The 15,177-nt window shown below is 40.0% G+C and overlaps 1 protein-coding gene across 2 annotated transcripts in view; it reads left to right on the top strand.

Moving 5' to 3' along the window:
* akap7 (A kinase (PRKA) anchor protein 7) overlaps positions 1-12,962 on the top strand; it is a 48,111-nt gene extending 35,149 nt beyond the window's left edge. Inside the window, exons 10-11 of one of the 2 annotated variants that reach the window (XM_085431561.1) lie at positions 5,898-5,933; positions 10,201-12,962. In XM_085431561.1, coding sequence (XP_085287687.1) covers positions 5,898-5,933; positions 10,201-10,421 — 257 coding nt within the window. In that variant the 3' untranslated portion in view covers positions 10,422-12,962. The remainder of the gene's footprint in view (positions 1-5,897; positions 5,934-10,200) is intronic. The other variant, XM_085431562.1, reaches the window with a different exon arrangement.
* The last annotated feature ends 2,215 nt before the right edge of the window (positions 12,963-15,177 follow it).

The following is a 15,177-nucleotide window of genomic DNA, read 5'->3' as shown; positions in this document are numbered from 1 at the left end:
AAAGTTTCCTCTCCTAAATTGAAGATGTTTTATGTTTGTCTTTGCTCAAACCACATTGGATTAGTAATCAGATCTGAAGTTCTGCTAATGCCAAAGCACTCAAAAACCTTTCTCTGTATTACTAACACTGAAATATTCCCATTCTTTCATGACCTGTAAGTGTGCTTTTATAAGAGTGGACCTGACAGCCCAGGTCACTGAGCAGAAAAGGCCATTTCTGAGTGCTGTCTGCCTTTTCCTCAAGTCCTGATACTAAGGAGTGAGTCACATTTGGGTTTAAATTACACCACACATGGCCCAAAGAATGGCCTAGGGGGCCTGGGGACTAAGTTTTGGTAACATGACGACAACCCACTGTCTCCTTTTTTAAGGTGCAATCAATATGTGATGTTCACTTCTTCAGTGCCTTTTCCCCATCAGTGCTTGATTGTGACAGGATTGTAGCCAGCGTCTGTGTTTGTGCAGACTCTGTTTAAGCTCAATTTGTTTTAGAACCGGACCAGACTGTCTCCAGCCGTTATAAAGATCTCCAGCACACGTTAAAGCCAAATTAGATACAGTTCTATGTGTAAGTAATGAAAATAAACCAGTTTACTATCACTGCTTACTGGTGAGGTGTGGAAATGAGCAAACAGACTATGATGTGTTGCTCTGTCACACCAGAGTAAAAGACCGAAACCTATCAAATCAAAATGCAGTGGGATTTTTTTTTTTCCCGTGCTTGTTTTCCATTCACACTAAAAGACCGGGCTGTTTGATGCACAGTCAAACTGAGTTCACAGACGCCGCACATGCCTGGCTCTGCAGCTTTAATGTCTGCTTCCAGTGTCAAACCCACAGGAATCTTAAAAGATCACGTGCCACTTTTTTTTTTCTTAAGTTAATGAAAGCAACGCTGAAACTGTTATCTTTATTCATTGTCGGTCACATGGCTCAATGAAGGCAGTGCTGGTCTTTTGGGCTAGATATCATTGCTCATTGGATCTGCTGACATTTCTTGCAGCTCATCAGTCGGATTTATATTTTTGGACCAGATAAAAATGGCTCAACACAAGTTGAAGATGGACACTTTGGTTTTGTCGCTGCAGTGTTTACATTTACTTATTCAGTCAAACGTTCACATATTAATCAGCCTTTCTTCCTGCATGTTCATTTAACTGATTTCCTCTCACTGAGTTTGTGATAATCGTCTTTCTAAAAAAACTACGGTAATTGTTGGAACCACTGCTGCCTAAAATAATTGAAAATGTACTTTGTTCAAGTATTATTGGACTGCTACAGTATTAAAGCTGCCACGTTTTCAAAATGTTTGAAAAAATTGGAACTACAGCGCAAGTTGTTGAAATATTTTCAGTTATAGTCCCACAGAGTAATGCTACCCCACTTTACTAAATCTGTTGTTATTATTGGTGATTATTGGTGCCATCTATGAGTCCGCAGCACTTTGTTTCCGTGTGTAATTGTGCAGTCAGCATGGCTTTGGCTCGCTACCATCCGTGTCCATTTTTAGTTCATTAGCTCAGTTTGCTGAGCGGCGTGGAAATCAGGAAGCTTCCCTTTTTTTCAAGTTTATTAAGAGAAACTTGAAATTAACAAAAAAAAATTCTGATCACACTTTATTTATCACCATTGTTTTTTTTTTATCTCATTATTTTGTATTTAGAATGATATGAAAGCAGATTAGTGGGTCCATCCTTGTGTCTCATTTTGTTTGAGCCATTAAAATTGTCTTCACTGCGCTGGTTGAGTTGTACAGATCTGGGCACCAACACCCTGCTGTATCCCATTGCTCTGGCACGGCGAAGAGATGGTCAGAAACGTAATTACTTTCTTGTGTTGCAAGATTCACAAAGTAGTGGAAAATTAAGCCACGTTACAGCTGCAGAATTTTCCTCGGTGATAAAATCTAACCTGGTGCTTAATAATAAACGATCCATGGACAGCTCATCCTCATAAAGTGTATACCAGGATATGGGCTGCTGAGAATCAGGCATAAATGTGCTGCACTCTGCTGCAGTCAGAATCAAGTATGGAAAACTTTCTGGTATATTTCTCTGCAAACTGTCAGTGCTCTGTACCCCAACCCACCCCTCCACAGCCTACAAAACCCCGCCGGCCTCTTCTTTTTCAACCTCAGCTTTCTCTCTTCGTCTTTGTCCTCGCATGCACCAAGTTCATTTTCCCCCCCCTGCTTTTTCTCATTTCAAGCTCCATCCTATTGCACAGATATTGTTACCCTCTGCTTCCTAAAGTCACGTACTGAAGAAGAAGCTTTTACATTCAGTCTCTTCTACATTATTAGACTACTATGAAATTCTTCTGTTTTCCCAGTTGTTTGCGGATGCTGAGGTCAAAGCACGCACTCATGATACAGCAAGCCTTCCTCTAGGGCCCGAACACGCTCCTCTCCTCCTCCTTTTTATTTACCCATTCCTTTCATCCTCCTTCTGCAGATATGCTGCATTGATGTTCTGCTCAAACCCCTGTGAGAGCTTTCAAAAATGATCAGCTCATTCAAAGTAAAAAGAGTGTATTTATGACAGCAAATTTTTAGATAGTTAGCAAACACAATCCAGTAAATTAGATTCAATTTAATGCGATTATTAAGGATCATTTTAGATACTACAGCTAGTTCCTGTGCACGGTTTTGCATCATCAGTAGCTGCCGTTATCTGGTCCGTTTAATTTCCGGTTTGGGCTCAGTAGAATATCCATCCATCCAAGAGGTGATATTTTCAAGTGAAATTGTCCAGGTTTCAACAGAATCCTGCAAATGGTTCTCTTGAAGAAAAGGCTGTTAAAAGCAAGATGAATAAGTAGGGGAGGTTGTGTAAGAGAATTTGCAGTAATGGTGTTTAACGGTCCCTTCAAAGGGCAACATATATTACAGTGGAGTGGTGACTTCGAGCAGACACACACTGCCACTTGACGTTGTACAGACTCAAAGCTGACAGTGTACGGTCAAAATCCTAAACATAGCGTCTGCACACCAAGAACAGCAAGAACCTTTCAACCTTTGCCTCTCGGAGCAACTATGAGACCTGGAAGATATTAGAGACCGAGACAGCAGGAGCACATCAGAGAGGAACAAAGAGAACATATCAAGAACACCCAGCAGCTCCGATGCTTTAAACTATATGTTAACATCAGTACATGGACATGCTGTGACTGTGGCAGAGTGACCTTTTTATTTAGAAAACTTAATAGAAAACCTCTTTGAGTTATTGAAAACCACTCCACATGTTAAGATTAGAATTGTGTTTTATTTAATAAGACAATTGCTGTTGCTGTTGATTGAATGCATATTCATTTGGTTGAGTTTCTGTGGATCTGAACCAGCAGCAGCAGTAGCAGAATAGTGATTTCATATGTCTTTATGTACCTTGTCACATGTCCTAAACACATTGAGGGAACTAATTACATTTTACACAACTTTTCACATGGAGTCTGCAACAGCTATAACAATAAACTTAGTAATAAACGTCTTAGATTTTGTTTGTCAATGGTGACAGTGCCAAGCCCATTCTTGTGAATATGTCATCACAGTAATTCTTGAAAGGAGTCTCCATCTATCTGCTAAAGCCAAGGATGAACTGATAAGATTGTGGCTGTAAAAGATCAAGGGTCAGCTTTACTGTAATATCAAAAGGATTTGCAAAACCCTTGTTTGGACCATTATTCAGTAGAGGTGGGAATCACCATACATCCCACAATACGATATTATCACAATACTTAACGCACGATACGATATTATTGCAATTTTTTAAAAATATTTTGCGATATTCAGATTCTGTACATAAAGGTAAACTTTATCAATATTCATTTTATCTAATAACAAAGTCTCACACTCAGTCTTTCTCTCATTTCAGTCAGTTTTAATGTTGACAAACTGAACGGTTTGTATTACAGTCTAGTCCAACTTAACTCAATGCAACCATCTGGTACAATTAAAGCTATTCTGAACTATGCAATTTGTGAAAACTATGCAGCCCCTTCAGCAACTGAAGAATTTCAAAGTAAATTAAAAAAATATATAATTTTACATTAAATAAAAAAGTTTTAAACTTAATTAAAATAAAACATGTCTTAAATTAAAATAAGTATGTCATGTTTATTGCTGCCATAAAAAAAGTTAAACACATTTGGACAGTGAAGGAATGTCAGAGCATGTTCCAGGCCACAAAAACTTTTTTGTAACAAAATATCGATTTCTGTTGTCCCTGTATCGATACATTATTAGCAAACAAAATATCACGATACTACACAGTATCGTTTTTTCCCCCCCACCCCTATTATTCAGTGACTCAGGGAAAGATAAGAAACTGAATTGCTAATAAAATTAGTTTTAAAGTCTACACTGCACCTTGACTGATTACGGGAGGGACACAACTGTAAGGCTGTAATGTAATCATTTTAACAGTAATGCTGTAATTCTAGTTTGGATGTGGATAAAGTCAAGTCAATAAAGTTACACTAAAAGATGTATTAGTCATGATAGTTCAGATACATTAGCCTGGATCGAAGTAGAAAACCAACGAACCTCTGCCCCTTTGTTTTAGAAACGAGAACAAAAATTACATTAGCGTATGATTAGGGTCACTCCTTGATGATGGGACCTCAGTGCAGAGCGCTTGTAACTTTTTTTCTCTACTGTTTTTTTCTTTCAGTCTAAGACCAAAAAAGCTGTTTTAGAGACTTGAAAAAGGCCAAAAAGTGAGGAAGTGGAACGTAAGAAAGAGGCAAAGAAGCCAAATAGGTAAAGACGAACTGGTTTGGGAGAAGATGATACTTAGAGGCTATAGAGAGTTAAACTTGACAACAAAAACAGATGGAAAGTCGGTACAACCTCCTTTTGCTGTTAAAAGTGTGTGTCTGGTTCTCATCACTGTCACCATGACTACACAGCCAGCAAAAAAAAGGTGAAGAGAGGGAGAGCAAGAGGAACAAATGTTTGACTAAAGAGAGAGCGAGGTTAGAGAAGGTAAAAGCAGAGTGGCAGCGAGAGGAGAGGATACGAGGAGGGCTGGTGCTTTGAGAAATTGTGGGAACACTGAGTGTGTGTGTGTGTGTGTGTGTGTGTGTGTGTGTGTGAGTGAGGGGGAGAGAGAGATAAGTTGAGCGAGTGAGATTCATGTGTCTGTCAGCCTCGTTGCCGTGGAGTCCGTTTATCCGCAGTTTGAAAAGCTTATCTGTTTCTCTGCTAGTGTGTGTGGGTGAGAAACAGGTACAGAGGATGGCTTTACTGCCATCATAAAGGCCGTCACTTCGACAGGTCAAGATTGAATAGGCAGATAGAAACACGCAGTCACATTAACAGATACAGACACAGAAGAGACCTTTGACAAGCGAGACGAAACCACCTTACGTAAGGTTGGCATCGAAAGCGATATTTTCTGGGTGTTCAATGCAACGGAAGGAGCTCAAGAAGCGCTAAGTCACGGTTTTAGTTCACTCTTATGTCATCGTATCTTGTCCAGTGTTTTATTTTCTGAAGTGCAGCCTCAAAATAAAAGCTTCTGGTATGCAACAGATTTCTTTTAAAAGCCACTTTTTACAAGAAGAAAACTTGCCCACGGTATTGTGCCCTGCTTTCCTTCTCCATCCTTCTGTCCAACCTAATGCAATATTTTGGTAGTATGACTCAGTGGCTTTGGTTAACAGTTTTGCCTTCACAGTATTTCTGCATCCATTTTAGGCTTCATGTAGCCCCGGGGTCCAAAACTAATGTTTAAAATCACTGCTGTCTAGCACTGAAAGTATCTCCCCCGTGGTAACACACAAAGAGGCTCTTATAACGGCGCTGTTTGGAGAGTGTGTGCAATCCCTGAGACGCCAGAATATGTCTGCTTTGTTTGTTTGTGCTTACTTAATATTTGATGTTTGTGCTTGTGTTGCAGATTTGGTTCAGGCTCCAGTCCGTGCTAAACGCTCAAGTACGTGTCCTCCTCCCGTCATATGTGTACAATCAGAGTTGGGAGGGTTCATTCAAAGTGTGATCTGCATCTGATTACAAGCTACAACTGCAATGACCCTAAAGCCATCATTTCCCATATACCTTCACAACAATCAAATTCAGGCTGATTAATGGTGTGATTACTTCTTGCCTTGGAATAATCTCCAGTTTATTGATTACAAAAGATGATACCATCTCGTTGCTTTTTTGTATCCAAATCTTGTCTCTCTGATCATTCTCAGTATTTTTACTAATATTGTTGTAATCCAATCACATACAATCTCATTCCTCTTTATTAAGTTAGCGTAAATGGTGGAAGCAGAAGCAGTCTCTGTCCTATTTAGAGCATCTGGGCAGGAAGTGATTAAGTAGGCTGTCCATTAATCGTGCTGCTGGGTTTTATGTATTTGTTTCAGTTGCATCCCCCTCATTTGAGTAAAATAATTCATCCTGCACTCGAAATCATAATCCTTGTTTACATTTTAGGTTTACCTTTCTTACTTTGATATTTACTTACACATATTTTATTACAGACATTCCTTCTTCATGTGTTTTATTTTCAATCTATATTCAAATAAATTACTTAAATTGGGTTGAGACCTTTAGAAACTAGTGGACATATAATGGGTTCAGCATGTGTACAAACTGCAATTCAACTGTAGAACCAGTAGAACCCTGTTGAGGAATAGCTCTTGTAGTCGTCTTGTCCTTTGCAGTAAATTACACAGTTCCCACCGTGATATGATTCTTCTGTTTTGATGAGAGGCGAGGTTTCACCCAGTTTGTTCCGGCTGTAACCGTCACTGACTGGGCTATTTCTCAATTCATAAAATGATGATTAGACCAAACATATTGAAATATGCCAGCTCTAATGCATTCTTATACAAACCCTCAAATATCCAGCATAAAATTTAACAAAACATAAATAACAAAACACAATTAACGTACAGTTTTCAGCTTTTATATGTGAACTGCTGCCGAGAAAGAAAGCAGAGATTAGTTTGACCAAATTACAGCTTTACTGTTGTTAGGCACAGTTTAATTTAACTACATTTACTGCAGTTTTACTATATTTTAAATGTTGATTAAACAGTTTCTGACAGCAGAGAGGACTGCAAACATTTTAATGTTTGTTTTACTTCAGACTGTCGCCCACTAGGAGGTTGCCTAAGTAAAGTGCAGAATATGCTCCTTGCTTAAAAAATAAATAAATAAGTATTGGCCCAGTTGCTGTTTATCTCATGAATCAGAAACCGGTCATCAGTAATGAGCGGACGCTTTGTGGCGCTGACTGTGAGGGAGTTCTAAGAGTGGAGCAAAGACTAAACAGGATGACCGTCACATGATTTAAACGATTGTGATCATTAGTGCTAGGAGCGCCACTCTGCGCTACTTAGAAATCTGCCTGCAGTTTTACTGAGAAAGGCATATTCAGTGAATTCAGTCACTAAAACTAAAGGGTAGATAGAAAAACAAACATCAATCAGAGGTATGACTCACTCAAAAAGACAAGCAGGCAGGTAATCAAATAACATCTCAGTACAACAGCAGCAGCGTTTTGTAGAAAGCACAACATCGATAAACCTCAAGTTGCTAAAACAGAACATGTTCAAAAACAATAGATGGAAAAGCTGATTCGAGCACACGGGGACGTTAAATAGATGAGTGAGAAGCAACTGCTGGCTTGTTCTGACGACTCCTGTTTTCTGTTTGGCGTGCTGTTACCAGGCTGGACGCTTGGCATAAACAGCATAAATCCACAGTCCCACAGTGCTCGTGTCATCAGACCGTGGCGGAGGTGATATACTCGCGACAGTGACTTATTCCAGTGGTCTGGATAACAGATTTCAGCTCACAGTCGGTCTTTGGTGACTGATGCCACTGTATTATATTCTGCACAGAGGTCAGCAGATGCACTTCACTGATATTTGCATATTAACAGAGGGCACAGCAAGGTCGGTGGCACCTTGTTGTATTTATTATTCATGGGTATGCTAATTTAGTAGTCTGCACAGAAGGATTTTCATATAAAATGACTCATTGTGTGTGGATTGTCACTTATGTAACAGTCTAACAGCAGATGACTGAACAATTAACACAGCATCAGAACTTGCTTTAATTTAATTTCACCATCTTGTTGGTTAATATTAAAAAAAACATAAGAGAATGTGACACATGGCTGGTTTGAGACACCTCTGTCGGATGAAAACAACAGATGACAATAAATTACGCATCATACTCTCAGCTGGTTCTGACCTCAGCAAAATTATCATCGTCGTCTCCTGCTGTATGCTCTGTCTCACTGTATAATGAATAATAGAGCACGACGCTGATTTCAAATGAAACAAACCTATGGGCCCAGTGGGATTCTGTGGTAAAGAGGGTTAGTGTGCGAATCTTGTGCTTGGCCTTGGTAATCAAAAGCTAATGCGGTTATATAGTGTTTGTGCGTACCTGTGTGTGTTTGTGTGCGCCAGACAGACTGGATGGCTGAATGATTTTTCTATTACTCTCTTTCTGAATGGCTTGCTCCTGCCTGTCCATCCTACAGCCTGCCTGCCTGCTTTGCTCTCTTTCTACATGAATTATTGACTGACTGACCATCTCGGCGATTCTTCTGACTGGCGTTGCCGTCTTTCTGTCTGCCATTTTGTCTGTAGCTGAACTAAACTTAAATGATTTGCTTTGGTGTTCAAACCAAAAAGGAAATTAATATCAGCTGTTTACATCTTCTGTGACTATCATCTCTGCAACGATCACTTCTTTCCTATTGCGACATCAATCTGTTGTCGCCGTGTTCAGTCTGTGATGAGTGGAGAATCCACACAATTAATTATTGTCAGATTAATGGTTATTTTCTGTTTTCATTTTGAGCATATTAGAAAAAGAATGAAACGGGTCGTGCTTTCATCAGAAAGGCACTCAGACACCACAGGAAGCAGCTTAGTGCTGCAATCAAATTTACCGTCGAGTTAAATGTCACTATAGCTAAAAATTGACTAATTCCTGACACATATGGTGAAGTGGAAGCTCAGCTGGAGCCACAAACACAGAGAACAATCAGCAGTTTCATGATGGGTTTGGATATTTTTTTTATTGAGTACTGATGTTGCTCTAACATGCCCTTTTACAGGCACAAGGGGGCATTTATATTCTGACAGTTGACGATGGTGGTATAAATCGGGTTTAGAGTTTCATTGGCATCCTTGTTATCACTCCCATGTTTTTATTCTTGGACTGTGTAGCGTAGCTTTGCATTCAGGTTGATGACAATACTGTGGAAATCTCCTATCACTGACATCATTCAGATGTTTGTGCACTGGTTTGTGTTTAATAGGAGCACCCATCATTATAACAGTGTGTGAAAATATAATAGGTCGCCTTTAACATTGAAGGTGCCAGTTATACAAAATTTGCCTTTATTACATTTTAAAACTACGCGCAATATGGGCTAAAACGAATTTAGACCTCAGTCACGCAGGCTTACAGATCAGTCATTGACCCTATGGCAACATCCAGTTGCTAGGGAAACGTACGTGTTCCGCAACCAGTTGGCAAGTGGTTGCTGGAGGTTGCTTGGAGTTGCCAGGTGTAATTGGTAGCCAAAGAGTGTGCTGCACCTAGTGCTGCATCATAGATTGAATGGCAGATGCCAGCTTGTCTGAAAATACTCGCCAACAACTTACTCAGCAGTAGTCAAACTTGCAAAATTGATATGCAAGCCAGAAACGTGGCAACGTTTGACTTTCAACTTAAAGTCAATGTGTTGAAACATATTGGTTGCACTGGTAAGAAGCAAGTTTTACTCACTAGAGTCCCCCATGTGCTGCATCATTGTTGCCACCAACTCCAGCAGCAACTCGGCAACTGCAAGTGGTACACACTTTGCCTAGCAACTGGAGCTAACTAAGGGAAGGAGGGGTCATTACTGACCAGACTCTCGACCTTGAGGCAATATTTATGTAAAATGTTTTGCTATGTCCAATACCCTTTTTTTTTTTTTTTTTTAAACAATTTTAAAGTAAGTAATTTGAATCTGGCCCATGGCTGGATGGCTTTCTCCTTTGGCACAATTCCACTGATCTTCTAAGATTTGTTGATTTTGATCAATTATGTGATTTTCTTTGTTTTTGTTTCCCCACAATATTGCTGACAAACTCTTTTATTGGCAAAGTTGATTGATTACTTTTTTCAACTCGCTGTTAATGGACATGACGTGCTCATATACTTGTGCTTTTGCTACCCAGGTGGGCGTCGCCGGTCTGAGCCAGACGAGGCGGAGCTGCTGAAGGTCAGCAAGCGACTGGTCGAGGACGCCGTCAACCGCGCCTTGCAACAGTACAAACAGGAAACACTTCAGAATGGGGGCGGTCCTAATGCTGCCGCAGTGAAGCCCCCTGGAAATACAGAGGAAACTGCTACAAAGACGAACACTACAGCCAACTCCATCACAGTGAACAGGAAGTGACCTCACCCGACCGAGGCGCAGAGACTGAAAAACCAGCAGTCCGGACACCATCAGCCAAGCTTGGTTAGACATGAGAAGAGTCAGTAAGACCTGGGCACAAAGCTTGAACCAGCCAACCAGTCAGCCCGCTTTGCTGACCAGCTAACCCAGCTAGCCAGCCACGCTAGCCACCCGCCCACCTGACCTAGCTCGACACAGTGCTAGTTAAATAGATGTAGCTTGAAATTAACGCCAGGTGACCGTCCTAACAGGCCAGCCTGTTTAGCCTGTTGACTTACCGCACCAACTCTGCTGTCCTACATCTAACAGCGAGAGTTTCGTCCCTCCTTCTGCACTGATCTGCAGGGGAGGGGTACATGTTGGCACTCAAACCCAGAACACAGATGTGAAGCACTCCTGTAGAGACACTCATCCGTATTTAAGGCTTCACTGTGACCCGTCACTGCAAAACTGCCCTTTTAGAATAAGAAAAATTAAGTTTTGTTTATAGTTTAGTTTACCTTTTAAAATGAACTTGAAATGTCCTTTATTTCCCTCTGATAATGAAAAAAAAGCCTTTTGCTGAAACGGTTTCAGGTGAAGAGTCTTTCACCATCCTTTAAACGTCTTCTGCCTTCATAGACAGAAAATCATTTGTTCATCTTTGTGGCTGAAGAGGCCGTGTGACTGGCTGGATTCTTCAAACTTAAGTGTGAGACACGCGTCAGTATGCTGGACTTGAATCTGTGCAAGCTTCTGTTGCATTTGGCAGTCCACTTAAATAGATCTTATTTATATTTCTATCATTTTATTTTATCTTCTTCACGTCTGGTACAGAAACTGACATAACCTGCCCCCACCCCACAGCTTTGCTTTTAGTGTCATATATTACAGTTGCATTACCAGAGTGTGTACTACCGAGGCAGCACCGAGACAATCATGGAGTTGAGATAGATTCACTTTGGAAACTTAAGTGATGCTTTTGAGCAAAATCCTATAAATCAACCTCCACTAAAAATAAATAAAAACACTAACTTTGGTGGCTTGGGGATGCTCCAAAATAAAATGATGTGCTTCAGCGTAACATTACACTATGAGTTGCCAAAAACGTCTCTCCGTTAATGCCAGAACCTTCATGATTAAATCCTTGACAAGCTGTTATTACTGTTAGACTTAAGTATTTATTTCAGAACTCGCCTTCCTCTCTAATACATCAGTGTGATTTTTCTTTTTTTTGTTTGATTCTCTATGAAATGCATTTTTAAAGAGCAGCACAGTTGGTCAATTGTTAAGTCTGTGACACAGGCTGGAGTCCGTTTGTTTGAGGCTCAGTGTTTTTGTTTTGGGGTGTATCAGTATGCTGATGCTGAGAAGCATCTGATTCTGTAGTACTGTACATGGAAGAGCTGTTAAAGGCAAGCAGTGATTGAGAGTCCCACAATAGCTCCTCACAGCTGAGAACCCCACAGCTCCTAATTTCGCTGTCTTCCATCTTTTTTTTTTTAATGTAAGCTTAATGACATAGGCCCTTATAGCGTTGTGCTCATGAAATCCATCCACTGTTATTCAGAAATACGTACGCACCAGTGTTAAATTAGATATTACTGCAGGAAACAGCTAGAACAGTGATTATTTAATCTGTTTAGCTGCTTTGTCTTACAGCTGATTTACATGATTTAATGTAAAAACATAAAAAATGAAGACGCTGGATTTTAGTTTGTATTTCGAAGGTGTACAAAGCACAAGATTTTTGTAATTTATGTTTTTAAAAACTGGTTTCGGATTTTACAGAGCAGGTTTATACTGTTCAGATCAAAGTGGCCTTCAGTCACTAAAACAAACTCGTGCGATTCTTGTTTTCTTGAAGGATGTTTTTTACCCCGCGTGTGGGGTAGCTTCGGGGATTTGCCAAAGTCTCTTAAACATCAGCCTGAGGCTAAAGGGTTGGATTCTTGAGTTAAATGTTTTTAAAAAAAATTAAAAAGTCCACCATAAAACAGAATATGTGTTATTTCCATTGTAAGAAAAAAGCAAGTGACTTTGATTTTCAGCTGTTTGAGGTTTAATTTCCCTGCAGTGAGAACAGGTGTGAGCTGGAAAATGCACTCTCATCTCTGTGGAACCTACTTAAACGGTCAATAACACAGACGGATGGAAGGAGGAGGAGGAGGGGGGTAGCTGTCTTAAGGTGGACTTTGAATATTTTCTTTTCGCTTTTTTTTTTTTTTTGTTGTCACCAGGTCCTTAATCTCCTTAAAATCCCCTTTAATACACAAGTTGTCCTGTTGGCCTGTTCATGTGTCTGTGAAAGCGTGGATGTGTTTGTCTGTGGGACGTTTGATCAGCGGTTCCCCTGAGAAATTCTTGTCTGTATCAATCATGCAAACTCAGACTTGCGTGTGTGTGTGCGTGTGTGAACAAGCGTACAAATATGTCTTCTCTGTTTGCCTTTCCATGTTTCCACGTGTATGTCCGACTGAGTGGGTGTGTTGTTTGTACTGTGTTGTATATCTTGTTCTGCCATATTTGAACAATAAAACAGGATATGAGATTCAGAACTAATATCCTCTTATCCCCGTCTCCTTATTTCAGTCTGGGTGCACGTGTGTGTGTGTGTGTGTGTGTGTGTGTGTGTGTGTGTGTGTGTGTGTGTGTGTGTTGCTACATTAAGATTACAGTAAGAAAATTATTTTAACAATGGCGAGCATTTTAAAGGGACTGTTTTACTTCGATACAATTGTATATGCTGGAGTCACAGTGGTGGGAGACCGCAGCACGTTCAAAATTACTGCAGTCTTTGAAGCCTTGTTGCCTCTGAAGATGAGTCAAAGATGGGTCTGGAACCACTCAGTCAGTTGCCACCTTCAAAGCAACTTTAGTGCAAACTTTAGGCAAATTGTTGCCATCTACAAACAAAATTTAAACAAAACTTCCCAAATTAACTATTTGCATTCAGAGCAAAGCCTGAACTTCATGGATCTAAAATAGAAATTCCTGCACAAATTGTGATTTAGTTTCTGCAGTATGGTCACTTAACTGCAAAATGACATAGGCGCTTGACAACCGGTTGCAAACCAGCTGAGTGGAGATGCGGATGAGTTGCACTCACTGTCCCACACTTACTGTGATTGATTGCAGCATGTTGCTAATCTACCTGAGAGTGATTGCAGTCAGCCTGAAGCAGTCTGCGATTATTTGGTGACAGGTTGCCTCCATCCAGGCCACCAGTGCATTTGCAATTGAAACTCTGGGTTTGGGCAACTGGCTGCTGAGTTCCAGTGCATCCCGCTGATGGTCACTGGGATTTTGATCTGAGGAGTTTAGAGGCTGGATGAACACCCTGGGCTCTAGTTTCATGTTCCTCGAGTTTTACTCAGCAGCCTTTTTCAAAGTAGCGGGTTACATGGTCATGCTGTTGTCAAACATGCTATTGCCCTACAGGGTCATATTTGATCTGCTTCACCATTTAGATTTATGGTACTTGCCTAAGTAACATTAATGCAAACACTAAAGGTTCCCCTGAAGAAAAATTTATTGCATTGCATGACTGAAACCGATAGATAATATGGTGTCCTTGCGGTAAAAGGTCCCAGTTTTTCCCAGAAACATTTTGGAGCAAAAATTTTGTCTGTTGAATCACCACAATTTGCTCTTGCAAAACCAAAATCCATTATCCAAAAAGCAACCAGTCACCATTATGCAAAACATTTGAATCAGGATTCTTAAGAATGTAAAATCCTTTTAAAGCAATGTTTCTATTTTTATCAGCTTTCCAAGCATCACTGCTAAATTGTGCACATCTCAGCTTTTGAAAATAACATTTACCATTATGCATTTACCATTCACAGGCCCTTCACACCCCAAGCACACCCACACACGATTTTTATTTTGCCTCAGCTGAAACCGAGGAAGGATTGAAATAGAGAGAAAAGGCTCTGTTTACAAATATAACCACCTCAAAGCTGATGCACATGAAGCACTAGAACAATGTGGGCATGAATCTCTACACTATCTCCCTTTATTGTATTGCTATGCATTCAATAACGGTAACTAAGGTCTTTCATGTAATGGCAGAGAGGACTCTGCGTCCCACATAAAATAGGCTTATAGGCTACAAATCTTTCACTTATAGTTGCTTATTGTAGTCGCAGCACTTCAAACATCCTTATTCAAGCTTATAATGGAAAACGTACTTCACGTCAACTCAAACAGGTAAATTCAACTGGTATTTGTTTAGAAACAACAGCAAAGTGATGGGAATCTTCAAACTGATGTTCTAATAGTACACTGAAGTACATATTTTGCTGTTATTTTAGTGACAAGCTGTTTTTAAGTTGCCCCCTGTTATTTTTTTCATTTATGTCTGAATGTACAGTTTCTCACCTGTTAGATGTCAACTTACACCTTGAAACTTTAGAGTGACTTTGGTGGCTTTCAAACATGAGTCTGTTCTACTTGAACCTGTCCAACTAAATCTCTGTGCAAAGGCTGATTTCTCTCTCCAGTTATATTTTTACGAAGCAGAATAAATCTAGCCAGTCTAATGGTGCCCATTGATTTATAAATGAACAAGATCAAATTCTTTGGCTACCAACTGTTTAACAAGAAACCCACCTGTCACTCGGAAATAGCCACATCCCACTCGTTCTTAATCTTGACTCACCTGATTCATTCAATCTCTCAAGTCCTCACATCAGAGTCTTCCTATTTCTTAAGAAAATAACTTTTAGGTATGTGTTCATCTACTGCGGATTGTTTTTGTTGATGATGTTTTTTA

Source organism: Copadichromis virginalis, linkage group LG15 (assembly GCF_057382275.1).
Source record: "Copadichromis virginalis isolate Kocher_CV1m ecotype Utaka linkage group LG15, C_Virginalis_male_GT1.1, whole genome shotgun sequence".
Taxonomy (NCBI): Eukaryota; Metazoa; Chordata; class Actinopteri; order Cichliformes; family Cichlidae; genus Copadichromis; species Copadichromis virginalis.
Note: the sequence above shows the minus strand (reverse complement) of the source record. Positions and strands in the feature narration are given on the sequence as shown.